The sequence below is a fragment of the Falco biarmicus genome, chromosome 11 (genome assembly GCF_023638135.1).
Source record: "Falco biarmicus isolate bFalBia1 chromosome 11, bFalBia1.pri, whole genome shotgun sequence".
In the NCBI taxonomy this organism is placed as follows: Eukaryota; Metazoa; Chordata; class Aves; order Falconiformes; family Falconidae; genus Falco; species Falco biarmicus.
This window is the reverse complement of record NC_079298.1, coordinates 4,495,123-4,522,358: the sequence shown is the minus strand read 5'-3', so window position 1 is coordinate 4,522,358 and position 27,236 is coordinate 4,495,123. Positions and strand designations below refer to the sequence as shown.

Genomic DNA, 27,236 nt, shown 5'->3' with positions numbered 1-27,236 from the left:
AGCTGGTGTGCACAGAGCACCGCGTGCCTTCGGGGGGGCATCGGCTGTCTGTGTTGATGGCTCCTTGCATGTAGCAAGGCAAGTAAGCTCCTGCAGGTGACTCCTCCGGCCTTTCTGCAGGGGGTTCCCAGCAAATTTTCAGAAAAATAGATTTCCTGACTGGTTAACATGTAGGCTTTGCTTGTGCGGGGAGGGTTCCGAGTCTCGCCCTTACCCTGGGGAGCACCAAATACCAGTCAGAACGATAATCGAACCCCTCCGGTTCGAGGCAAACCATCCCAGTTGAACCCAAGGCTTGTGCACAGGTCAGTATCTGTCACGCTGGGGATTTTTGTCCCAGCTGGGAAGCACAGCTGTCCCTTGGGCTCACCTCCCAGGGTCCAGGGGTGACCCCTTCCCAGAGCGGAGGGGGCTGGTTTCGTCCCAGGTCCCACCGAGAGGAACCCTGCCATACCGGGGTACTAGGAGCCCCTGCCACAGCGCCTCCCTTGGGGCTTCAGCCACGCGTGAACGTGCGGTGGTGGTAGCTGATTTGGAGCAAAATACTCCAGTCTGGGTTCAGGACAGATTACATGTTGGGAAGTTTTGGGTGTGTGGTGGGTTTTTTTGGGTTGGTTTTTTTTTTGGTTTTTTGGTTGTTTTTTTTTTTTTTTAGCAAATGCTTTTTGTTGTTTTTGTTAAATTGGTAGGAGTATCTTCATTGTGTTTTTCTGGGAGGATGGCCCTGTGCTGTGAAGGATCCTGTCCCTTGGCTGGTGGGGCAGGGTGGCCCTGGGGGAGAGCAGCAAGCAGCAGCGCTGGCTGGGGGCAGGGAGCTGCGGGGCGTGTTGCCAGAAAACGTAAAACGGTGCAAGTTTTTCCTGCTGGGGAAAGGAAACCTTGAGAGTTGAGGGGGGGGGGGTGGGGGGGGGTGAGGGGGAGTGAACAAGTCAGCTTGAAATAGAGAGGTGGTTTACAATTATTTCCTCAAGGGGATGAGAAGGGTGATTTATTGTCTGGGAAGACAGATGTTTGGTAAAAGGACCCCCTGTGCGTTCAGTCGCTGTGCGCAGAGGTGGGAGGCTAATGCCAGAAATAAACACCCTTGACAAGGGGGAGAATAGGGGGTGACCACGTGGGGCAAACGCAGAGCTACTTGTGATACCAGGAGCCTGGGGAAGCCTGCAACCTTGCCTGGAGACTGGCGTGAGATTGGGGTATCTCAGGATAATGAGAGCTGCTGGCTAAAAAGTGAATTTTTACTAAAACTCAGTGTACTGTGGTAGCTGAGATACAGCGTTAAACTGGGAAAGCAAGCAGGTAGCAGTGGAGGCAGCATGCCATTGCTGCCCGACGGCTGCTTGCCAGTGGTCCATGCTTTCTTCTCTGGCCTAACGTCTGCAATGAGACTTGTAAATGAAGGTAGTTAAAATATTAATGACCATTATCAAGGCAGCGTGTGGCGGGCTCGGTTCCTCGCCCCATTAAGCCTGCTGAAAGGCTGGTAATGAGCTTTAATGCAAAGGTTGGTTTAGGTAAAGCATCTTAAATGTTATGAAGATGTATACCAATTAATTACATATGAAGTGGGTAAAACCAAAAATAACATGGACTGAAGTGGTATGGCTACTGAGACTTTTCTGCTTCCGAGGATGAAGCAGGTGAGAATTCCTGGTTTTGCAATGGACCAAATGTGCCTGTTTTCATGTAAAATATGTCACTGGTGCAGCGGCTGAGCTTGAGGCAGGTGCAGGCTGCTGCTGGGTCGAAGCAGGGGAAACTTCTGGGCTGACTTTGCAGAGAGCATTTGAGGTGCTGCTGTTTGGGTTATTTATTTGGGGCTTGGTGTGGTTACACCTTCACTTCTTAAACTTTTAATTATCCAGAGGAAAAAGTCAAATGGTAAAGACTCAGAGGATTTCAGTAGTTTTGTCTTGCCTTTGAATTTTGTCTTGCTGAGCAAAGGGAGAATTATTATTTCTTTAGTAAAGCAAGCCAAAACCAAAGCGCTTTGGCTGTGGAACAGCAGCCTGTTTACACATCTTTGGACCCAGTGAAGTAATTCATAAGCATGCAGGTTTGCGTGCAGTGGGGAAAGCAGGCTGCTCAGATCCAGCTCCAGGCTACGTGCGAAAACCCCCACCTCTACACAACCAAATCAAAGAAAAAACAAACCTAACAGCAATTATTTCTTCTCCCCCCCCCCCCCCCCCCATTTCTTTCCTTTCTTCCTTCTTCCCCCACTCCCCACAGGTACTTTGGTCTTGAGTATCTGGCATGGCAATAGATAACGTTTATCTCCATGCACAGACTAAGTAGAACTAATTTCAATCACTCTTCCTTTGGTCACCACAGAAGAGCATTTAAGGCACAGATCCTCACTGATCTCTTCCGTTTGAGAGGTGTGTTGCTTTTATGAGGCCCATCCTCCTGAGCAAGTTGCTGCTCTTCCAGGGACCCACCTCGATATTTGGGGGTTCAGGAGCAGTGACCAGGGGCGGAGGGTGAGGGACCGGTGGCAGAACAGGGTTATTTGTCTTCTAGAGGTGTAGAAAATAAGATGTTGGTAGTTCTTAAGAATAAAATACAGAAAGCTTCGTGGTGTCAAATACTAATATCTCTTTCTCAGATGCTGATTCTTAGGTATGCCAGGAAAAAAAAGGATAATGGCAAATAGATGGTGAGTAATGCCCCCCGCTTCAGAGAGCCGGTCGCGTTTGGAACGAGTTCCCTGGCACACTGATTAGCTCAGCCTTGGCTTGTGGCTGCTCTAGGTCTTTGAGTAACAGCATTGGAAGCCCTTTGGCTTGATGAGGACTAATTGTGGCAGGCAGTTGTTGTGCTTGGAGGGGTGGGTGGCTTTCCCCGTGCTCGGCCGCTGCGGGCAAGGCTGGTTCTGTGGCCGCTGGCGTGGTTCCGGGTGTTCCTGCTGCCGCACAGGTGACAGCATGCGTGTCACTGGGCTGGCATGCACATGGCTCGGTGAGGAAAACCTGCTGAAGGAGGCAGCAGAGCTGTAAAAGATGCCTGTCTGCAAACGTCTGAGACTAATCTCCCCACCAGAAGGACATCGCGTGGGTCCTGGAGCAGAGCACGTGGTGCGGTGTTCGGTGCTGCCGTTGCTGGCGTTTCCTCCAGCTGGTGTGCGTGATGGCTTGGTGTGGCACGGGCTCTTACTGGTGCTGCTCTGCCCCTCCAAAGAGCACAAACTAACCCCCTGCTGGAGGTCCGGGGGTAGCCCACCTCTGCTTTAGCCACATCATAGCTGTGCAGGATGAAATCAGCTGTTAGTCGTGAAAGCAGTGGTGAGGAATCTGCTGCCGGGCAGGCAGGGCTTGTGCCCACCCCTCTTCCCCTGTGCCACCACCAGTAACGCTCGAGTTTTGTCCCAACCCTTATCCAGCTTGAGGTGCAGTTTTAAACTGGGATTAAAACAGAGGTGTGCTGCCTGCCCCATGGGCAGCCTGTGGAGCTGGGCCCTCCCTGGTATTTCGGATGTGACAAAAGGGAAAAGGCTTTGGGAATGTAGGTAGGGACATCTGTAACGCTTAATGTTGTATACTCGAGTGCATTAGCATTTCTCCTATGAGAATTACTAGGATTCTCATAAGGTAGGCAGTCCCCAGGGTGGGTGGATGGGGAGAGGGCTAGGAATGCTGCAGCTGCAGGGATTTAAGTCCTTCTCTGAGGCTGGTTAGCCGGGTACCACGTCACGCCCATCTTTATCACTCCGGTACTTAGGGGGGCCTGCAACACTGCTGTTAGCCCTGTAGCTGGTGGGATACCTGTGACTGACGGCTGCAACACTGCTGGGTAGGACTGATCAGAGTCAAAGATGTGCTTCCAGCACACCCTGTGCCCGCACAGCGAGGTGGGGTGCCTCAGGGCTTTAGGAAGTCCACGGAAGATTTTCTTTGCAGCTGGAGACCTGCAAAGGACCAGGTCTGGAAGGGCAAGGAGAAGCTGTGTGTCTTGCCCAGGTGCCCCCAGGGTGCTGGATAGAGAGTGGGGACAGCTGAAGGAGTGGGCTGTGACTTCAGGTGACGCGTACAGCCTGCTGGGCTGGTGTCACCCAGCCCTGCCATCATGGGGTGATGCTGGTTTCCAGGTCTTCATGCTGGAGAGCAGTTTGGATCTGTACCCAGTACCCCCTGATGGGGAGAGGTGGGGTTTGATGGCCACATTAGCTGCAGCTTTAGCAAGTATCACCTGAATGGAGCTCCTCCTGCTCTGAGCCATCCCTCGGTGCCCCACGTGGATGTGCTCTATTTCCTTCTTTCCTGCCCGTCTTTCTGCTGCCTCTTCTCTGCCTTCTCTCCCACTTACTATCACCTTTCCTCTTCCAGCAGTACATCTCTCTTATCCTGTGAGGTTCCCCTGCACCTGTAGTGTTTCCAAGTAGCATTCCCTCTGTGGACAAGACCTTATTACTATTTTTTACGAGGATGACTCTTACCAGGACAGGTGTTATGGTCCTCCAGCTCCTAAAGCCAACTGAAATGAGACTCGAGGACCAGAGCGTGCAGTCCTCTTCCATGCAGAGCCCCCAGCTCTGTCCCTGCGCCATCACCCAGGCTGCTCCTAACAGCTCTCTGGGCTGGGGCTGACCATGGCAAGGGGGACATGATCTCTGAGCTGCAGCCACCCAAAAGCAGAGCTGTCCTGGAAAATCACCACACTGTCCCCCACCAAACCGCGGACCCCTCAGGTGTCCCCACTGGGGACGGTGCCTTGCCCTGGTGCGGGTGGTGGGGCTCAGCAGGGGACCTGCTCCCACCAGCTCTCGACAACCAAAGGAAGCTTTCATTTTTGTTCTGCTTTTCCTAAATACCCCTTTTTTTTTCCCCTCAATCGTTACTGTTTTAAGCAGATGGTGGGCCTATTATATAACTGGAGCAGAAGGCTTCGTGGCAAAATTTAGCCAAATCAGGTGCTGCTTCAGCTAAGACTAGACAGCAGCTTGTTTCTGGGGGTTTTGGCCATCCCTGTTCTACTTCGAGTTTGGAGGATGAAGTTATTCCAGGGGGTGAGATTAATGGAAACCTTCCTCTGTTATTAATAACTCGCTTGAGTCTTGAAGACAAGGTAGAAAAGCTGACAGGCACGATGTAGTAAAAACAAAGCTGTCCACGCAAGGTTGCAGGATGAGCCTGTGGGGTTCAGCATCACTCCAGCTGCTTGTAAGGGATCCCATAGGCTGGGGTGTTCAGGATGCCATAAGGGGTTCCTTCATCCGCGACCAAGTAATGCTTGCTTTGGACAGAGAAGCGTGCTGGGGGTGATTTTTTCAGGAGCAGTCCCTTTGTTTCCCATTTCGGGGGGGAATGTCCAACCCAAAGCTCCATCAGCAACACCAAGGAGACCTGCTGGAGCCTCTCCTGGTCCTACCCTGGCTGGCTTGGTCCTGGTCTTGGCCCAAAAACCAGCCAGCCATGGGGTGCTGAGAGCCCCGAGCACCCCCCTGTATTTAGATAAATATTTAAATCCAGCGGTTTCTGATGTGCTGCAGAAAGCTAGCATTTGTAGTGCTTGCTGCTTGTTTCCGTTGATGCCAAGAAGTAGATGCTCAGAAAAAGGAAAATAATTTCAGTCCAAGGGCATGCTCAAAGCAGGGGGCAGACCAAAGAAACCCCATGTTCCCCAAAACATCGAGTAAATGAACTGTGCTGGGGTGCGCAGCTCCTGGGACAAGCACTTCCATGTTCCTGGTGTGTCCAGAGCCAGTTGCAGGGGATCTGGCTCTTCCAGCACATCACTGGAGGCAGGAGCTTGAGCTCTTCTCATTGATTCCTAGACGGCGTTTTTTAAGAGCGCAGGTTTTAGCACATGCGTAGCCGGGCGCTCCTGGTGCAGTGTGCACTGTGTGAGCTGTGCCCATTGCGGCCAACCCGGTTTGTGCCACTGTACCTCGTCCATGCCTTTGGAAGTCATTGCACGCCACACCGAGGAGGCGATGGCTTGCAGTGCAGGGCTGTGTGGGCATGTGGGTGATTAATGGCTCCGGATGGCGGCGTGCCCATCTTTCCTGCAAATTCACACCAGAGCTGCCTCCTTGCCGTGCAGCATGTCCAGGCTACGGCCACTTGCTGCTGGCCAGCTCATTGCATTGGTGTGAGCTGTTGCATTTTCCTCTCCGCAGTGCTGCTGCAGCAGTGCTGACCCACGGCACGTCGCTTTTGGGTAACTTCCAGACCAAGGGAAAACTCCTAGGAGCTCTGAAAGGAAAAGAGGCCAGAAATAGCTGTTCTAGACTCAAGGTCCATGGCTTATATTGGCTCCTTTGGCTACCAGGATCTCTAAATTACACCGTGACCTAAATTAATTGCTGTCGTGCCGCTGGCAGCGGCCGCATGATGAGCATGTCTGGTCGTGTCCAGCACAAGCGGAGCTTCCAGCCGCAGCCGGGTCTCAGTGGTTGGGCTGGATGGCCAGGGCCAGTGGCAAACCATCTGTGGGAGAACCGGCCAGCCCAGTGAAACATGCTAGCTTAAAATGCTCCAGATCCGTTCCTTGGTATGCTTTCTGTAAGCAGTTATTAAAATTATATTTAATATAATATCATATATATCTATATTTAATACTAACATATTAAAATTATAAAATGAAATTGTATCCCTCTCTTGGATAGCTCATAAGCTGGAAAAGAGGGAGAAACTTGCAGAAATCAACTCTCCTCCATACGCTGTTGAAAGCGGTGTGGTGGTGGCCGCTGCCCCAATGGGCTCCAGGGCCCATCATTTTAAGCACCGTGCAGGTCTAAAATTGGTGCAGAAGACAACAATCCTCATGGTTTAAACTGGGGGTTTTTACACCAAGGAGGGGGGTCCCCACCATGCATGGTACCCACATGCATCATGGCAAAGGAGTGGGGAATTAAGACACTAAGCTTAGAAATATTAAAGGTGAAATACGTAGTCACGCATGCTGGGATAGAGTTAAGTGTTACGTGAACAAATAAAAGATGTAAGCAAACATACACACTACCTGCAAAGTCCTGCTGGCAGTTTCTTGGGCCTTTCTTTTTTTGCCTTATTTATGAATTACAGCTGACAAGGGAACAGAGAACCTTTTGGAGGATTTATTTGAAGCCTAATATTAATATTGCGTTCTTATTTATATTTTTTTTCTATCCACAGGATTGAAAAAACGTACAAGGAAGGCCTTTGGTATACGCAAGAAAGAAAAGGATACTGATTCCACGTAAGTCAATGCATTATAAACCACGTTAATATATAATGATACAGGGGAGGAGTTGATGCTGGTGTGCCAGGGCAGGAAGGAAGTCCGTGCATCACACGGCAGCACAGTAGCACCGGCAAATAAATGTATTTGTTATTACAGACTTGGTCCAAGCTTTTTCCCCTTATGCATCCAGCAGCCAACAAATAAGGTATTTTCTCGGTGGCGCTGCAGAGATAATAAAGCCTGTTCCCCACGTGTTTGCAATTTACGGTGACAGTTAGCGGTGATCAGAAGAAAATTACTCCTCTGAGAGTTTCAGCAGATTAATCTCTGCCCAAACTACTGATTTGCCCATCTGCTGAGATCTGTTTTAGATGCAAATTCAATTTAAACGCTGCCTGCATGGGCATCTGAGGCCGCTGGTGAGGAGCTGCGGCTGGGGCAGGCTGGGGCTGGTGAGGGTGCCGGGGCTGGCGGATCGGCTGTGCTGCAACAGATGCTTTTGCTTCTTGGGAAAACATCTGGCAGGGGGTTCTCCCCGCATCTGGCAGGGGATGCTGTGTGTGGGTGCTGAGCCCTACCCGGGAAGGGCTCCCAGCTGCCACTGATGCAACTTTGGGGTAGGTGTGCATGGCCGAGGAACCCGGGCAGCCCGTGTGCTGGGGATGGAGAGGGGGCAAAGGCAAGGGGGACCCTTGCTCCTGCCCCTGCAGCATCCTCCTGGTGCTTCATGCATGGCACAGCAGAAACCCTACAGTTGTTTTTTTTAATTTTATTTTGTTTGGATTTGTTTTCCTAAGCTATTTTATATCTCAGTGATGGTTGGTGAGGTTTCCCATGTGAACAGACAGCTGCTGCGGGTCTGGCCACACTGCCAGGGCCACGGCGAGCCCGGCTGCATCAGCACCTGCTGGGCTTTGCCTGCTGCAAAAGGGGACCCAAAAATACGGGGCGCATGGAGCACCCCCCAAAAGAGGGCTGTGCAGCACCGAGCTGCTGTCATGCTGGCAGAGGAGGGCTTGTTGCCAGGAATGGTGGCTGTCCAGCCACCAGCCAGGCAGGCTGTGGGCTGGCCAGGAGCTCCAGCTGTGCACAGCTTCATTTATAACTTATCAGAAGGATGGGCAGGAAACGGGCTGCTTTGCATCTTCCTCTTCTGCTCATGGAAAATCAATGGAGCCAGGTCTAGGTCCTGCCTGTAGCCAGCACTGTGATGTCCATGCTTGCTTGTAGCAGCCTGCTCTTCCCAGAGTCTGGTGGCACCTGGAGATAATGAATCCTGGGGCACTGGTGACGAGCTCACAGAAAGGCCGCTGTGGGGGTGATGCTGCAATTAGCGACAGTGATTAGCACGGCACGAGGTCATGTTGCGGTCATCTCCCCAAATGGCTTTGGGCGTTCTCCAAACAGGCTGTCGGCAGCCAGGGGGGACGGCAGGGACAGACCCTCTGGCCACCCCCTGCCATGGCTGGGCCACTGCAGCCCTGGGACCGGCGGTGGGCAGCGTGGTGGGGCTCTGGGGAGATGCGGGATGCGCTGGAGCTGCCACGCCGTGGCAAAGGACCTGCCACCCCATCCCTCTGCCCGGGGTCCCCACAGCCACCCTGGCCAGGCTGCGAGCAGGAGGTGACATCCCTGGCGTGGGGGAAAGACAGCAGCAGAGGGGATCTCTGCTACTTCCGAAGGATTTGAGAGGTCTTTGCGCAAAGAGATTAAACCTGAGCGCTCTGGGGAAGGTGTTACTCTGTTCCAAACCCCAGCCCGACAGGCAGCGGCTCCCCGCGGCGTTTCTGTGATGCCCTGAGTCAGCTGTTAATTGATGGCAAATCTCTGGCAAGGCCTAAAACTCAGGAGTGTGTGGGAGGTGGAGGAGCCCGTCTGGTTTTCCTAAACGTATTTGTCTTTTCACTAAATAACTTAAAGTCCTCAGACAGCGTTTAAATACGGCTGCTGAGCCTGCCGTGCCGTTTGCTGTGTCCGAGGTCCAAATCCCTTAAGCGGCTGGGGATTAGGGTCCCTGAGGAGTCTCATCAATTTTCAAATCCATTCAAAAGAGAAGCGACTCTCCTTCTGGCAGAAGGAAAAAACCAAAATCTCGAAATTACTCCACATGTCATTTTTATTGTCTTCTGCAAGAGGATGTGTGCCCAGGGTAGGGCTGCAGCTGGGGGATGGGTGTCGGGGGAGCCAGCCCAGCTCCTCAGCCAGGAGACTGCGGTCATCGCCAGGCGCACTTTATTTACTAATAAATATAAAATTTGTCATCTGATAACGTGAGAGCAACGGCACTGAGACCACTGCGTGGGTTTCATGAGGGGTGCATGGCAGGTAATTCAAATTTGTTGACAATGCAATAATTAAACCTGTTGCTGCTGTGGATCCGTTAAGAAAACCATTCCCACAAGTTAACGGGGTGCCGGGGCGGTCTGGGAGCTAACAGGGCTGTGTTTCTTTCTGTTCTTTGCAGAGGGTCGCCAGACAGGGACGGCATCGTAAGTATTGCACCGACCCCCGTCCCGATCTCCTCTCCGCGGCCCTTCACGTGCTAATTCCTCCATCAACCACCATCAGCGTTTTGTCAGCTGTCTCTTCCTTTCTCTTTAATATAGAAAATAAATTTCAGTAAGAAAATGTCTGTCTAAAATAGCGACATGTTCCAGATTTTCTACAAAATTAACATGAGGAAAATAACAATACAGAAAGGCCTGGCAAGCGTGATGGGCAGAGGGACCAGCTAAAGGTCCTGCTAAAACCCCTGGCTCTGCATCCTCGTTTCCACTCCTGCTAATTGGCTTGGGTCAGATTTGCTGTGTGATGAGTTAAGGGAAAATTGCCCGAACAGCTGTTTCCAATATCTATTTTTATTTTCTATATTAAACTGAAAATAAGGAGGTACTTGTTTTTTAATTATTGCTGCTTTTATTTATGGTGTTAGATAGAAATGCCCCTGCTAGATCTGGGTAGTAGAGGGACCATGTCTCCTTTAGCCTTTTGATACCAAATTTGCAGAAAAGTATGTTGGGTTCAGACTGGGGCTGTGCTGGTTGTTATTTCTTGAGATTAAAATAAAAATGAGACCATCGGGAGGCTCAGCAGGGAAAGCAGTGCTGGGGCATCTTTTATAAAGCCATGCAAAAATTGGGGTGCCAAATTGGTCCTTTAGAGAGGATATTATTTTTTTTCCCCGCATCTGACCCAAGATCCTTGGCTTGGGGCTCGCCTTGTGTTTGTAAGAAATAGCAATTAAAAAAAAAACACAAAAGGTCTGCAGCTCAGGTAAGCGCTTTAACCAAGGCTCTATTCAGCAGTAATAAATAAAGTGCAAGGAGCAGCCCAGAGCTGTTCCCTCCACCACAGAAGTGCCGTGGGTGGCCTTTTCTTGCCAGGTATGGTTGCGGGGACCTTGCCTGAGCTTGGGTGCCCTCTTGATCAGGCTCCTACCCTTGATGTTTCCAGCTTTTTTTTTTTTTTTTTTTTTTCCCCAGATGTTTGAGCTTGGTGTAGGGCAGGGTCTCCAGTGCTCCAGCAAGCTGAAGGATGCAGAAATACAAATTTTTGTAGAGTTCTAAGGAAGCTGAATATATTGGAGGCAGGGGAACTGGAGGATGGAGACCTTGAGTATAATTTTTTTTCCTCCTACAGCATGTTCTCGCCATAATATTTGCAGCCACTGGAATGGCCAAGGGGCAAATCCTCTGACTGCTGAATAGAGCCCATTACCTGCCCCCAGGAAAAACCAGGCTTACTCCTAACGGGGCCACAGCTGAGCCCTCCTTTTCTGATAAGACTATGCAGTGTGTATGCTAATTCCTTGTAACTTTTTTTTTTGCGTGTTTTAAAAAAAAAACCACAACCAACCATCCGATACTTTAACCCTTTTTCTGCCAAACCCCGATCCCTTCCAGCCGCCCAGCCCTCATCCCAATGAGCCACCTTGCAATAGCAAACCTGAGAGTACGCGTGAAGGAGGAAAAAAAAATTCGGTAAGGAAAACAGAGCTTGGTTTACTGCTACAAAAGGGTTGTTAAAAACAGTGAGTAATTCTTGTTTTGAAATCCAGAATATAGGAAAATACCATTTAGGTTCGGTCAAGTGGATGGGTGTGAGCTGGGTAGAAATGGGGTTAAATACAAGTGGGCTGAGGGAAAAGCAGAAGTCCTACATAAGTGCACCCAGGGTCTGATATTTATTTTTTTTTTTTTTTTACCCTTGTGCCTCTAATGAGACTGCTCGGTTCTTGGGCAGCATGGTGAGGTCCGTCGGGTGCAACATGGAGGGTGAGGGTGCCGGTGGCTGGCTCCGGCCTCCCCTGGATGGTACATTGCATTAGACCCTTGGCAGGGTGCTGGGGTGGGAGTGCTACCTCTGGCAGCTGAAGGGAACTGAATTATCTAATTTAGGTGCCCAAAACTGAGCACTCGGCTGAGCTTCAGTCCCCGAACTGGCCTGGCAGCACTGCTTGTGAGCTGGGGGTGGGTTTTGGATGCCCAGAGCAGACCAGCAAAGAATCCCACAGGCAATGGACGCCCAGAGGCTCCCTCCAAACCAGCCCCCCCTCAGTGCGAAGCAGCAATAACCTGTGTGTGTGTTCGTTGCTGTGTCGTGATGTGCACTAACACCGCATCCCAGCTGGGTTAGCCCAGATGCCTCTTGCTGCCGCAACCCAGCTTCATCGTGGGGTGAAGCAATGACACCCGGCTTGCTCTGCAGGCGGCTCGGCTGCTGACTAACACAGACCAAACTCTTCTTTCATTGTGTCCCAGGGAAGGGGTTTACCTCCCGATAAATAGTAATGCTGCCTGTGCTCATGGGCACTGGGAGCTGCCAGCTCTCCCCATGGGCTGGAGCATTCCAGCACGTGGAGAAATGGCCACTCTGTTTCTCTTCCTTAAGAAATGTTGTATGTTCAGCTAACAAATGTTCAGGAAAAGCCTTTTAGCTCTCTGCTGTAGAAGACCTTCCAGAAATGGGAACGCTGTCGCATATGGCTGATGTGCACGTGCAGAGCAGCTCTTCGCAGTGCCTGCACAGGCAGCTGAGCGATACCCAGCGCCATCCCCACCGCATCAATGCGCAGGTATAGAATACGCTCTGTTACAGTTTCCTTAATTTAAAACATGGAAATTTTCTTTTCCAATGTGTTGCAGAAGAAAACAAATGGAGCACCGAATGGATTTTACGCAGAGATTGACTGGGATAGATATGTAAGTGTCCCAGGGAGCTCCCCCTCTGTCCAGCTCCTGATGGGGGACCCGGGCTGCGCTTGCTCGCTGCTTCCTGGCTTTCTGGGTGGCCGTGGCTGGTTTGGGTGATGTCCAGGTGTGGGTGTGTGTCCAGATACGTATTTCGTATCTGTGTATCACAGCATGGTGGGGTGGGAAGGCAGCTCTGCAGACCACCCAGCCCCCCCAGCTAGCGCAGGGGCTCCCTGAGCAGCCGCACAGAGCCACATCCCGGCGGCTTTGAGTGTCTCCGGGGACGAGACCCCCCAGCCCCCCCCGGCAGCCCGGCCCGGGGCTCTGCCACCCTCCTCGTGAAGAAGTTCTTCCTCATATTCAGGTGGGACTTCTCGTATTGCAGTTTGTGCCTGTTGCCCCTTGTCCCATCACTGGGCACCACAGAGAAGAGCCTGGCCCTGCTGAGATGGACAATCCAACCCATTCTAACGTCAATTAAATTGTATAAAACTGCCCCAAAACTGGGTGGCTCTGGAGAGTGATGCCCAGGCCGCAGGATGCTGCTCAGAGAAAACCCTGCATTGCAGCTGGGCGTTGCAAGTGTTTTTCTGCAAAAACACGGCACTGCAAAGCCCACCCTCAGCACGGCTGTGTGGGGCACAGGGGCTGGGTGCTCCCTGCAGCCCCGGGGTCAGACCCGGGCTTTGGCAGCGCAGGGCTTTGCTGGGCATCGCGTTCTGCGGGACCAACAATGTGCTTCAGCTTTCCAGGAACAGGAACAGCATTAGCCTTTGTAATTCTTTTGGGTTTGTTTGTTTTTTGGTTTGGTGTGTGTGGTTTTGTTTTTTTTTTTTGCGTGCCCTCTTCAGAATTCGCCTGAGCTCGATGAGGAGGGATACAGCATCCGACCAGAGGAACCAGGCTATATCCTTTACTGTTGGCTTTGCCTCTTGGTTTACAAACTGTCAGATGAGCTGGGGTTCACAGACAGGCTACTGACTTTTTTTATTTATTTTATTTTTACTTTATTTATTATTTCCCACGTCTTATTTTCCTTTTGAGCTGTCACTTTGCAGCTACAGTTGGCTCCCAGAGGGAATTACCGGAGGCAGTAGAGCAGAATGTGATTCTGATCGCCTTTGATGTACCGCTCCGAAACGAGGCAGTGTGAGCAGTGTGGGGAGCATCCCGGTGTGATGCCCTATGGAGACCACGCTGTCCCACCCCAGTCGCAGTGCTGCATGTGGGTGCTGGCCACGTGGTACCTTGTCGTGGCTGATGCTGTTTTGGGGCAGAAATGATCTGGGTGCTGGTAAAAGCAAAGAGCAAAGATGAGGTTGCAGCTCCCACAGCATGCCCTGCCATGGGGCAAGGAGGTGTTGATGGCCGGTGCCTGTGCTGAGCTTGTGGGCTGGCAGCAGATTTTAAGCCACCTCCTTGCTGCTGGGGGAGAGTCAATGGAAAAGCAGAATTTCTTCCTCTGCTCCTGCTGAAAAATGCTGGTTGATTCTCTGTAGGTGGTGAGCCCGTGCGCTTAAGATGGGGAGGACACCTGGACGCTGATGCAAATCACTGCTGGGCTAAACCAGGGCTGGCTTTGTCCCTGTGACCCCCAGTTCCCATGTCCTCTGCCCGCATGTGGATAAAGCCGTGAAACTCCACGGCAGGAGGATTCACCCCTGCACACTACTCCTGCCCCTGGGCGTTTGGAGTAAGGGGTTTTGGGAACATCTAATTCCCACCCTTCAGGGAGGCTTGAGCCTTTGCGTGCCGAGGCTCTCCCCTTGCAGCAGAAGGAAATCTTCTTTAACTGTGCTCTACCTACCAAAGGAAAGCACTTCTACTCCTCAAGTGAGTCCGAAGAGGAAGAGGAGGCGCACAAGAAGTTCAACATTAAGATCAAGCCTTTGCAGGCTAAAGACATCCTGAAGAGCGCAGCGACAGTGGACGAGCTGAAGGCATCGATAGGCAACATTGCACTTTCTCCATCCCCTGTGGTGAGTCCTCAGTGTTTCAGTCTTTTCCCCCAGCTGCAAAAGCCGTGTGCTCCGCAGGGCTTGCCCCGAGCGAGCTGGGTTCTTCCTTGGGTGCCAATGGCTACGCTGGTGTTTGTGCCTTTATTTACTGGTCTAGGTTATATGGAGCCAATAATGTGACTACAGGTGGAGCTCAGATGTATTGCGGTGATGTTTCCAGTTCATAATGTCTTAAATTGCCTTTTCTGCTCATAAAACAGGGCAACTGAGTTCAGAATATACTATTCCCTTATTCTTCCCTGTCCCCCTCTCATTTTTCAGCATGGTCATTGTTCAGGACATAAATCAGTTGGGTCTTGCCCTGGTTCCCAGGACAGGGAAAGCATCTGTGGGGTTTTCCACACTGCTGCTATGGGATGTTAGAGGGACATGTCTCTCCTTTCCTGGAAGGAAAGGTCATCTCTCCATAGTCCCTCCTGGTATAAATACCATCACCCTCCGGTTTTCCTAAGGCTTGTCAAGATTTGTCTCATCCCAATCTGTTCAGCCGTGAAAAGATTTGATTTTTGTCTTTCAGTGGGCTTTAGTGTGGGCTATAGTGTCTTTTCAGATGAAGCTTTCTATGATTTATAAATAGCCTGGGTCTGAAGTGTGAATGAATCTCAAACTCAAGGCAAAGATGAAACCAAATGACTGCGTTCTATGTCTTTCTAAACCAACATGACGTTGCCAAGTTTAATGAACGCTTCTGGGACGAGTCACTGTCCTTGGAAACACGGAGTCCCTGCGGCACGTCTCCGCTTCCCCCAGCGCTCGGTCCCTTTTAGCAGCATGTACTTCTGGGTGCTTTCTGCACTGTGACCAGGGGCTTTCTGGCTGTTAGCCTTCCAGGGTTAGAAGCTGCAGTGGGCTGCTTTGGGAAGCACAAAACCAAACCAAACCAAAAAGCCCAAACAAATAAACAACAAAAAAAAACCCAACCCAAAATTCAGAAAAAAAAAAAAAAAAGGGAGGGGAGTTTTGGAGATTGGCAATTATTTGCCAAATAGGTGGATAATTTTCATCAAGAAAGAAAAAGTCCCAGAATTTCGTATTGCAACAAGCTATGGTTTTGCAAAGCGATGGCCCTGGCAGTTCTGTGCGCACGCGTGTATGCATGCCATGTAGGAGACAGTGTTATATTTAGGGGAGAGGAAACAGTGCAATGTTTTAAAAATGGGATAGGGAAAGCACTAAGAATGTATTTGACAGGCCAAGTCTATATTTGGTGTATTGTCCTTCCCTCGCTGCGTTTCTGCCTGCATCCCTTGCCAGCAGTAGGCCCCTGCCACGGGGCTTTGCTGCTCTGGGCACTGCGGGGTGCTCGCCCATGCCGGGGTGCAGCTGGTGGCTCTGGCACAGCTGCAGCAGAGGTGGGGAGTAGCTGCTCATTGATTCTGTGCTGCAGCCTGCAGTTGGAGGGATTTCAGAGAATCTAGCCAGAAAATGTAAAGCAATGCTGTCTCTGGCAATAAATAAAGATCTGTTAGGAAATTATCGAATGGTTACGCTCAGCTCCTAGCAGTCCGTGGTTCCTTGGTTGATTTTTATTCTTGTGATGAAATACTTGAATAGTTTTGCACCAGTATGTGAGGAGTAGGCTGATATGGTCAGCAGTTCTTCTGCCCCTCACCTTTTCCAGGAAAGCAAACCCCCACAAAATGTGCATTTTGCTAGATGTGATTTTTGTGCCGCCTCTTTTCTGTGGTGTTTCTCCTGCTGAGGTTGGAAGGAGTTCTGCTGTCGGTTAGGAAGGATTTAGCCTCTGGTGAGCATGACTGTGGTGCAGTCCGAAGCCTTCCTTTTGGGTGCTGGGTCGGGATGCTCTGGGCTTTGCTTCTGGGAATTCCCTGTTCTCAGTGGCTGGCAGAGCACAGCCTGGGGCTGGAGCTGTCTCCTCTGTGTAAAACAGCACAGGTGTGCTCAGCTCAGCCCGAAGGGCTCGGGGAAAAGCCCTGTGCCAGGCTGGGCAGAAGGAGCCATGCTGCTTCCCCATGTCACGATCCAAACCCTGGTGTACAGAGCCAAAGAGTGCAGGTGGGGAGGCGAGCGGTGCTGCAGCCAGGCGCGTCCCAGCAAAGCGGCACAAGCCCAGCTGTCCAGGAAAGCACTAGAGCCCCAGCAAGGAGCTGGCTGAAGGAGTTTTGCATCCACAGGAATTCCATGCTTTGCTGTCCAGGTCCTTGCCCTTGTCCTGAGCTTATCTCCTCCCCAAAACTAGCTGCAAAGCCCTGCTCCAGCACCCAGTCCCTCCTGTGCACCAGCCTCTCCTGGAAAACAGCAGCAGGATGGGAGATGCTGTGTCCATAGGCACTGTCTGCCCCACCCTCCTGGGGTGTAAGTTATGGTGCCTTAACTTAAAGACAAGAAGAAAACTGGAGATGCTGTTGTAAACTGGTGTCAGTTGCATCCTCTGATGCCTGATAGCTCAGGTCTCACTTCTTGCGGAGCAGGAGCTGGTACTGCCAGCCCGTGCCACGTACCGCACCAGCAGCTTCACACCTCCTGCTCTCATCCCTGGTCCTGCCTGCCTCCCTTTCTGCACCATGGCCCCGGGAGCAGGGGCTTTGTAGCAGTCCAAAAAAAATAGTCACCGAGCAAAGGCAATGAGTAATAGCCTGAAATTTAAGCACTTTGGAGTCGAAGTTGTGCTGTTGACTTTCCTTTCGCAGGGAGCATTCCAAGAAATGAAACAGGCTGGGAATCGGCTTTTGTCTATAGCTAGCGGGGGCTGCTGGTGACAAAGCATGCGGGTCCTTTCCGTGAGATGGCTCAGATGCGAGTTTTGTGTGTCTGTATCGTCTCTCTCTTGCTCCAATCTTCTGTCTGGATGAGTGACAGCCTGGCTGGATGCGCGCATGACTCTGCTTTGCTGTGCCTTTAACACTTATATACCTGATGCTTCTGGTCATAATACAAATCTTTTATTTTTCTGTTATCCCTTTATAGAAATTATCTTATATTCTCATTTTCCTTTTTTTATTTTTCTGCATTCTTTTAGAGGAAAAGTCCGGTAAGAAATACAGTTTTTTTATCTCTTATAACTTTTTAACACAGTCTTGTGTTCTCTTGTTTGCACGGTCCCTGTTTTGCATGTCTCTAGAACTGAAATGTAAAATGCAAATAACAAATCCTACCATTTTGGAAGGCGTGATGTTTATTTTTCTTCTCCTTTGGTTTAACTTAGAACATTTTAAAATAGAGCTAGGCTGTCTTTGCTTTGGATGTACATAGTCTGGGGGTGTAGTTTGGGTGAAAGAGCTGGTGGTTTTGGACAAGATGTGTCAGGCCTGGCACAGTTTTACCAAGGCACATTCTAGACCCATTGTTGCACATTGGAGGGTGTGAGAAGGCAGAAAAGCCCATCAGCAGTCCGTGACCTCTGCTGCCATGGTGCCGCTCTATGCAATGGTGATGGCTTCCCGAGAGGGCTGGGTTTCCAGCTTCCCTGAGCCCAATGTGGGGGAATTCTGCCGTTCCATGGGGTCCGGGTTCCCTCTGGGGTCTCCTGGGACACTGCTCTCCCTGTGCTAGGGTGACCTCCAGCCTGTGGGAGAAGGATGCCGTGCTCCCAGTGGCAGGGGTGGAGGCTGGGTGGTGGAGGACACCCACCTGGCACTGTGGCCTGTGATGGAGGGGTGCAGTGGGTGCTGGGGGCCTTGGGGTGCTGACCTGTCGCTCTCTGACCAGGTGTCTCTTCTCTCTTCCTTCTCGCTGACCGCAGCGGCGCAGCCCGGTAAGCACCCGCACTCCCTGCTTCCACCCCTGCCGCGCTGGGAACGGGGGGGCTGGGGAGTCCAAGTCTGTGCTGGACGCCAGTTAAATGGTGAGCGCAAGGGAAGGGGGGAGCGGTGCCAGTGCCATCAGCCACCCCAATGACGGGCAACCTCCACGGTTCAACCCGCATCCTTGTGATGCCCCTGGAGACCCTGCTTGTGGTCCTAGGTACTCCTGCTGCCGCCCACCTCCAGCTGGGCTCCTGCTCCCATGGTCGGGAGTTGGGGGGGTTGGCTTCTGTTGTGTGCAGGCATTGTGTGGTGAGAAACGTGGGTTAGCAGTGGGCTCGGCAGCCCTGGGCTAACGGTTGGACTCTGTGAGCTTAAACGTCTTCTCCAACCTAAACGAGCTGTGATTCTAGGAGCGAGGGTTTAGGTGGCTAAACCCATGATATTTGGCTTAGATGGATTTGCACCTGTCAAACATGAGGATTTGGGGTTTATGCCATTTCCCATGGGGCAAGGGTGTAAGTGACCCCCCAAGCCACGGGCTGCTGCGAAGGCAGTGCTGCCGGGTGATGGCTTTACGTGGCTCAAAGTCCTCTTGCTGGGGTGGCTCTGCTCCCCCGGTGCTGGCAGCATGTGGGGTTTCGCAGCACACATGCAAAGCTGGGCGCGTTTCAGCCACGTGCAGTAAATACCCCCTTGGACAGGCAATTCTTGCCACTCCTGCTGCGACCCTCCCTGGGGGACCCCTGCCATGCACCCCTGTCCCTGTCCATTCTGCTGACCCCGTGTGTTTCTAATTCCAGGGGACGATTAAAAGGAATTTATCCAGTAAGTATGTTCTGCAGCCTTCAAGAACAGTAGTTATGATGGTGTGGTGATGATACTTTGGCGGGGGGTGGGGGTGGGTGGGGGTGGAGCAGGGAGTGGGTTAGGTTTGCTGTGAAGTGGTCCTGGCAGAAATGATGGCACCCAGACATCTATCTTAAAGAAGGCCATATGGGATGTCCTCAGGGTACCCTATAGAAATGGTGCTGCTCCCTAATCTATATTTCTACAGATATAAAATGTGAATTAAACCCCAGACCTCTTTCTGCCAGCACCCCCACAGCAGGTGTGGGATGGGGCATGCGCTGTGTCGGTGGCACACCTGGTGCGAGCCCTCCTGCCAGCCTGGCTCTGGGTGGGCTGGGGCTCAGGGTGCGTGGGGTGTGGGCAGGGGAATGGCTCTAACCCCGTGCTGTCTGTGCTGTGCCGCAGGTGAGGAGATCACACGGCCCCGGCGCTCCACACCGACCCCAGACCCTGCCAGGTCAGTACAGGGTCCCTCGGCGTTACAATCCAACACGGCTACGCTTGGGCACATCGTCCTGGTGCGGTGCTTAAACCCTTCAGTGGGCAGTTGCACACTTGCATCATTGCTGTGGGAAGCGTTTGTTTTCACCTGCAGGTTTTGGTCCTTTCATGCATACCTGGGTGGGTCACACCAGAGTAATGCAGCAGCAAATCCAGCAGGTATTTACTGCTCTACAAATACTGCCAGCCACCACCTGGCTGAGCTGCCCCAGTTTGGCTCGTCAAAGACACCGCTGCCGACACATCGCTTAACTTTTTAGGCTCATGAAGCAGACCAACATTTGCATTGGGTGTTTAAATAAGCTGAATAAATGCTCCGTGCCACAGGATGCAAGAGGCACAGGGAGCGCTGGGTCCTCTCTGCTCAGATGCTGTGTGAGGAGATGAGAGATGCAGGGGGTGCCCAGGCAGGGACAGTGGGTCCCCCGGAACGTGACTGAGCAAAACTGTGCAGAACTGAGGCGCTGATGACGGTGGCACCCCTGCTTTCAGATGCACGGTGTCCACACTCACTCTCCCACAAGAGCAGAAGGACATCTGTGGCTGGAAGCTGCCTTGAGCCCGATCGACAGGGAGAGCTGGCAGGCGGGTGCCGTGTGTATATATTGATTCAGGAAAGCAGACTGACTAGTTGGTACAGCATGAAGCCAAATCCCACTAGGAGTGTGCCCCGTGCAGCTGCAGGGCTTGACTCGAGGTGTCTTGGACCTGAGCATGATCCAGACCTTGAGTTCTTTTCTTCCCTCCCCCCCTCCTTTTCCATGCAGTCTGGAGTAGCTCTGACTAATCCCAAAGCAATCTGCAGTGCCTCAGCGCTGCACGGGTGCTATGGGGTTTGCTACGGCCAAATGTTTCCACTGCTCTCCTTCCCCTTCTCTCTGCCTGAAACCCTCTGTTTTGCCAGGTGCTGTTAGCCTAGAATGCAAACGCACCCTAAAAATAGACATATTTGCACTCAAACACCAGGTCTCAGCACAACCCTGAACCTCATGGTTCCTCCGCACTTGTCTCATCCTGCAGCAAGAAAGCTGGGGAGGACCCCGCGGCGCTGGCTCCGCTCTTTGGGCCCCCACTCGAGTCGGCGTTCGAGGAGCAGAAGCTGGACGGTAAGCTGGGGGAGATGGGTGGCGTCTCCTGGCCGTGACCCCTGGCTGTGCCGTGCCTGCGGAGGGCTTGAGGCAGCCAGCTCTGCTGGCAAGCGGGGTATCCTGGGTGTCAGCCCCCAGCCCTCCTCTGAAAGGAGAAAGGCAAAACTAAAGGCGAAGGGCGGGTGGTTGCGTTAAACCTGGGGTTGGGGTTTGTATGGGTTATATGGAAACAGAGCAAGTGTTTAAGTCAATTAGTTAATTATGTGGTCTTAGGACTGATCCTGAAAGAGGGCAGCTAACAAATATTAAAATTATTGACTTTCAAATGAGAGCCGGGCTGTGCCCGCTGGCCAAGCCCCACCGATGTACCCCGAAGCGGTGTGTGACAGTGGCAGCCGCTAGCTCCCGGCGCCGCAGCAGCGTTCCAGCATCACGCCAATTTAACTGAAGCAGGACATGAACCGAGCAGCCTGGCAGTGCCTTACGGCTCCCCATGCCGCGAAGATGTCATCTCAGTAATGTCATTTTTTCCCCCAGAAACAGCATTCTTCTGGACAAGGAGTATAAGGATGCTTTGCTGCCCCCACCCCCTGCCAGCCTAAGCCTTTATTTTTTATTTACAGCTTTCCCGAGGCGCAGGGATCTTGCCAGGCTTGTTGTCCCCAAAGAAAAACCCCATTCACAGGCTGGAGCGGGCTGTGCCTGGGGAGGAATCCTCCTCTCCGAGGCGGTGGCTCTGCTCAGCTATCACGAAATGGCTGCTGCCGCTCGTAGCCTAGTTATGTCTTATAATTAATGACTCCAGTTAATTCTTTTCATCAAAACTATAGTTGTTTGGAGTTCCCCACACACAGTTCCCCCAAAAGTTTAAATGAAATATAGAAGAGGTTTTTCCCCCCTTACAACCTCTGTGAATATAATTGGACCTTTCTGTTTTAATACCTGGGGTTTTTTTCCTTGCATATCCTAAAATTCCAGACGATTTTTGCAATTAAAGCAATGTTTCACTTAATGTAATAAGCCTCCAAATACATAAATGGCATTGTTTGGTTTGTCAAGCAGCATGATTGTCAAACTAATTGCATGTCCTGTTTAAAAACCAGGCAAGCTTGTAATTACCTGCCGTTACAGAAGCCCCCCTGTCTTTAATGAGGGGGTTCTGCCACCGCTGAGCTGCCTCTTTACAAGCCTCAGATGAACATGTTTCATCTGTGTTTTGGTATTTGGAAAGAGGCAGCCACTTTTGTTGTTGCCTTTGCGTGTGTATTTATTGATATATTTTTTTTTGGTATTTTCTTTTCCAGCCACTCTAGATCAGCCTGAGATATGGGGTTCGGTCCAGCCCGTCAACACAAGCGTAGAGTCCCCAAAGCTACAGAGACCTTTTCCAACTGGAAGTAAGTGTCCGTGCAGGTTATCAGCTGGAAATAAATGACTATATACTGAAATCAAACCTTCTGCTTTCCCTCACTCAGACTGCTGCTACTGTGCAATGCCGTAACCTTTCAGCCGGTAGCAAGTTGAAGGGTGGTTCTTCCCCTGGCCTGGCCATAGCTGTGCGCGTCGGGGCCGAGCCAGGACAGGGCTTTGGCCGGGGATGGGATGGATGGGGATGGGCCAGGGTGGGAGGGACAGCATGCATCCTCCCTGGGGAAACACGCTTCTGGGCTGGATTTACAAGATGAAACATCTCCAGCTGGGGCAAATGGCCAGGTGAGGAGTACCTGATCTGCCATGTTAATGATGTAGTTATTTGGTCTGAAAGGTCAGAAGCACAGGTTTCTCCAGGCTAACCTAAAGAAGGGCAGCGCATCCCAAATCCCCGGTTTTGCTTGCAGCTTTTCCCATTGCCCGGGGCAGCCAGGGGAACCACAGCTTTTCCTCCTCCCTAGCCACAAAGTCTTTTATTTTTTTTTTTATTATTTTTTGTTCCCCTGCTCCTTTCTCCCACACCAGCCGTTAGCCCACCCTATTTCAGGCCAAGCCCACCCCAGCCCTGGTGCTGCCAGCTGGCTGGCGTTGCTGTGCCAAGGTCAAGGCGACCTCTGGCCACATCACGAGCTTACAAGGGGACTGTGACATTCGGGATTGAAATGGCTGCTTAATGGTGCTGAGCGGCATCCAGAGCAGCCACGGTGCATTCCGGCTGCTCCTCCAGGAGGCTCTGGCTCCGAAGCTACTTATATCTGCTTTGCCAAAACGCCTCTGTGAAGCAGCACTGGGTTAATTAGCCACATGGTTCCTCCTCCTGTGTGAGCATTCCGTGCAGGATGGGCACATGAGAAATGGGGAAGCAGATATGTGCCTCGGAGGCTACAGGTTTTAATTAAAATTGTAATTCAGGTTTTAAAGTACAACCTAAAATTTAAAAAAAAAAAAAGGGGGAAAAAAAGGGGGGCGGGGGGGGGCGGAGAAAACACCCCACAAACCTAAAACCCAGCAAAGGGCACCAGTGATCACTTGTCGCTCGGTGACCCATCATAAGCTCCCGGCAGTGGGGATGCTCCAGCTGGCCCAGCCACCATCCCCGCGCTGGTGCCGCTTGCCTGCTTCACACCTGGGCAGCATGCGGCCGCCCCCGCCAGCCACGCGTGCTCCTGGCGCAGCCCCGCTGATTTCCCCCTCCCTCCTCTGTTTTGCAGCACCTCCGCCACTCCCGCCGAAGAACATCCCCGCCACGCCGCCCCGCACCGGCTCCCCTCTGACGGTGGGAATAGGTAAAGGCTCAGCGCCCACCTCCGCGGTTGCATGGCCCTGGTAGACTGCGCCGGGGGCTGCACTGGGGCGTCGGGTCCCGGGGCTGCGTTTCGGGGACAGGTTTGGCCCTTGTGCATCCTCTTTTCTTTGCATCCGTGGTGCTTTAGTGGATGCTGCAGTGGGGGTGATACTTTAGAAGCGGCGCAAGATGCTTTTGGCTCCCGAGTTGGTGTCACCCTGGTGAAACTAATGCTCTCTCCTCCCCACCTTTGGGATCGGGCACTGCTAGAGATGAAATGCAACATTAGCCTTAATGCCCTGCTCAAAACTGGGAGCAGAAGAGCACATTACTGCCCGGAGCAGCACGGCACAGCCTGTGCTTCTGAAATAACAGGGTGTGGGGCACCTGCCTGTGTGTGGGGAGCTGGTCCTGCCCTCCCAAACTCCTGCTGCTGTCCAGGGAGGTGGGAACACGCCCCAGTCCCGCAGCGGGGGGTTGCAGCAGTGCTGGCGGCAGAGGGGCAGGGGGAAGAGAATGACGTGGGATACCTGGGATAAAGGACAGCAGGAGGGAAGGGTTGAAAGGTGGTGTTGGATGCAGCCAGAGGACGTAAAGTGCTTATAAGCATATAATTCATGTTGCTGGCAGGGTGCAGCCTGTTGGAGGTGCAGGTGCTGAGGAGGGGTGGGCAGTCCCTGGCCTCTGGCTCGGGAGCGGACTGGCTGGCTGCACACACAGATGCAGAGAGCACCTCGGGGCATTATTAACATCACCATGAAGAAATCCCCCGCTCTGAGCTTACTGCTCTATCCATCAATATTTCATTTATGCTCCCATATCCTGATTTTTCTATTTATCTAAGCAGCCAGGCTGGCAGAGTGTCCATCTACATACATAGTCATCAACAAGAGCAAAGGCAGTGCCCAGCTGCATGTGACGGCTGGCTTGCTGGGGTCTGACTCGCTGCACATTTCAGCCTCTGCACCAAGTAAAGCAAGTGGCAGAGGTCTATTTTTTTTTCCTGTTTTAGCAGAACATCAGGTGGCCCCTCTCCAAGTGCAGAGACAGGGGTGGGATGCTGACACAAGGAGCCCAGGGGGCACGTTGGTTTTAGTCGGTGCACATGCCTGTGGGTACCCCGGTGCCTGGCCACACGCTGCCCTGGTCCTCGCTGCATCCCCTGTTCAGTCTGTGCAAAGCGGAGTCCTGGGCAGCCTGCCTGGCCTTGGAGAGCTGCCAGCCCCCCTGGCCCCAGCCCTCAGCGAAGGTAAATGCAGGAGAACAGGGCGCAAAAGGGAGGATGGAGGATCTCCCTCCTCTGGAGATGTAACTGCTGCTGGATCCCATCTCGGCATCAGTTATGGACTCATACAAATGTGGATGTGCGGTTGCTCGGTTAGTGAGCAGAGCCCTAAAATACCCTTTGCTGCTGCTTGCAACTGAAATACATATACCTGCCTGCTTTCCTGCACTGCATGCCCGGCAGCACTTCTTGGGAGTGTCAAGCCAGCATGTTTAAATATATATATTTTTAGACACATACATATAAATATATAGAGAGAGTGGAGTGTGTAAGAGAGCCGAGTGCGTAAGTTTAATACTGCTGGTAATTCAGTGATGCTAATGACCCAGCAGTGTTATTTAGGCGGTACGTAACAAAGGCCGAGAGCCAGCTGTAGAACTGGGGAGGGTACAGGAGCGCTGTGTGTGAAGCGATGGAGGAGGTGGGCTTGGCTCGTGGTGCATGCTCACGCTCGTACGGCGTATGTTTTCAATCCAGCGTGATCCCTTATGCGTTGCACATGACCTGTTGTAGAAATCTTCTTGCACATGAATTATATTCCCTGGCAGCTTATAAGAAAAAAAAAAACCGTGCTTTTAAAGCATCTCCTCTGAAAAGTAGCTGACGTAGAGCTCCGTAGAGAATAGTGCAACCGCAGTGCTCTCGGTTAATGCTAAGTGTAAAATAAACTACTTTGACCACAGGAGGGGACCAGACAGCAGCAGAGCTCAAAAGAGACAAACTTCCGTCCATCAATGACTTGGACAGCATTTTTGGCCCCGTGCTATCCCCTAAGTCTGCTGCTGTTAATGCAGAAGACAAATGGGTCAATTTTTCTGATCAATCCCCGGAAAACATGACTCCAGAGTTGATGCCCCAGGAAAAAGCGGGGTCCCCACTGGCAGCAGCGGGCAGCCTGGCTGATGCCCCAGTGGCTGAGCCCTCCCGCCCGCTCCCCTCACCGCTCCACCTGGAAGAGGTTCACAAGAAGGTTTCTGAGCAGTCCCACCTTAAGGATGAGAACTTGGAGCTGGCCGCCTCTCCCAAAGATTTTGGGCCGGGACAGAGAGCGACCCCGCCGCCGCCTCCGCCACCCACCTACCGCACGGTGGTCTCCTCGCCCGGACCAGGCACCAGCAGCGGCACGGGAAGCACCAGCGGTACGTCCCGTGGTGTTGGGTGTGCTTCGGTGTGGCAGTGACCGCATCCGCCATCCCCTCCCACCTGGTTGTGCCTGTGCCTGGCGCCTGCGCTCCCACCCAGCAGTCTTGTGCTTCCACGTCCAGCGTCTGCCCTCAGCCTCCTGTGTCCTCTTCCCCCACTCCTTGCTGCGTGTCTGATGGTCGGATGGGTCTGAGAGCCTTTCCCCAAAGTTCCCACAAGCTGCCCTTCCCACCTCTGCCATCCATGCAACCCCTCGACGCAAAATTTTGCATGGGATTGTTGTTGCTGCAACTCCATCCTCGGTAGGCTTCAGAGTGAATGTAAGCAGAAACGCTTCAGGCAAATAACCTGAGCAAGCCCTGGAACCAGAGGGGTTCCGTCTGCTGCAGACAGACAGGTCACTGCATCCGCCTGCCCCAGGGCTGCTGAGACAAAGTAACTCACAGCAGCAGGGATCTGCTGGCGCTTGGTCCCTCTCGCCTGTGAGAGCGTGGATGGATGCCCAGCCAGGTCTGGAGAAACTGCTTCCAGGGTGAAACCTCTCACAGGGGCAGAACTAGATAGGATTGTCTAGCATGTGCTGGCTGCCAGGCTTCATCTGCTTAATTATAAATGTCTGCACGCCCATTAGGGCAAACGAACTCTTCAGAGGTCAGCTTACACAAGCTCTCCCACAGTGCTTGAGAAGGTGCAACGTGATCACGTTATTTCAGACACTGACCCCAGGGTGCTCGCTGTACCTGGGCAGCTGTGCTGTGTGTCCCCGTCCCCCCCCAGCTGCCATGCTGCCCTCCTGCAGCCACCAGACATTATTTTTGAGAGAGTTACCCCCCACAGAGCCCTGCAGACACTGGCACCTGTAGCAGGCACTTTGGGTGCAGAGCTCCCCAGCCCTGTGCCCACCCACTGTCACCAGCCTCGTGTAAGCTTGAAAGCTGTGCCATCTGCCACCTCTAAGGGGGCTGTGGGATTGCTGGGGGCATCTTCCCCCTCCCCCTGAGCCTGGCTGTTGCTGCTAGTGTGGCTTTGCTGTGCTGGTGGTGGCTTTTCTGTGCTGGGATGGGGCGGCAGGGGTCTGCGCGGGTGTGGTGACACTGGTTGGAGCTGGGGCTTCTCCGGGAGATCGGCAGTGGGAATCGGCACCACTCTTCCTATGCCCTCTCCACCCAGATGCCCACTGAGCGACTGTCTCGCCTGAGTGGAGGTTGCAGGATGGGGACGCACCAGTGGCTCAGCACATAGGGATGGATGGATGGAGAAACCCAGCTCGGCAAGGGGGCACCGCCTGTTTGGGGAGATCCAAATCTCTTCCCTAGAAGTTGTCTCCTGCCTCGGTCCTTTGCAGTGTGCTGGCACCTCAGCCTTACCCAGGACAGTGAGCCCTACAAATGCAGCGTTGACATGCACGATCAAAAATCATGTGAATCTTCAGAAAGCTGCAGCCAGTCTGGGTGCATGGTGTGGCTCCAGCACCCTGCCCGTGCTGCTCTTCCGAGGCCCCTGTGGCTGCATCCAGCCCCAGGGCTGCCCGGCTGTCGGATGCTGTGGAGCAGAGCCATCCCAGGACTCCCTC

General features: G+C 52.5%; 1 protein-coding gene across 1 annotated transcript in view; it reads left to right on the top strand.

The window, feature by feature from the left end:
• The window catches only part of SGIP1 (SH3GL interacting endocytic adaptor 1), a 54,102-nt gene that overhangs the window by 11,044 nt on the left and 15,822 nt on the right, over nt 1-27,236 (top strand). The window contains exons 2-14 of the mRNA XM_056356664.1: nt 7,116-7,179; nt 9,629-9,653; nt 12,309-12,365; nt 13,208-13,262; nt 14,160-14,335; nt 17,355-17,366; nt 18,078-18,089; nt 18,882-18,906; nt 19,336-19,387; nt 20,452-20,537; nt 21,824-21,916; nt 23,162-23,236; nt 25,204-25,659. Of these exons, the coding sequence (XP_056212639.1) occupies nt 7,116-7,179; nt 9,629-9,653; nt 12,309-12,365; nt 13,208-13,262; nt 14,160-14,335; nt 17,355-17,366; nt 18,078-18,089; nt 18,882-18,906; nt 19,336-19,387; nt 20,452-20,537; nt 21,824-21,916; nt 23,162-23,236; nt 25,204-25,659 (1,188 nt within the window). The remainder of the gene's footprint in view (nt 1-7,115; nt 7,180-9,628; nt 9,654-12,308; nt 12,366-13,207; nt 13,263-14,159; nt 14,336-17,354; nt 17,367-18,077; nt 18,090-18,881; nt 18,907-19,335; nt 19,388-20,451; nt 20,538-21,823; nt 21,917-23,161; nt 23,237-25,203; nt 25,660-27,236) is intronic.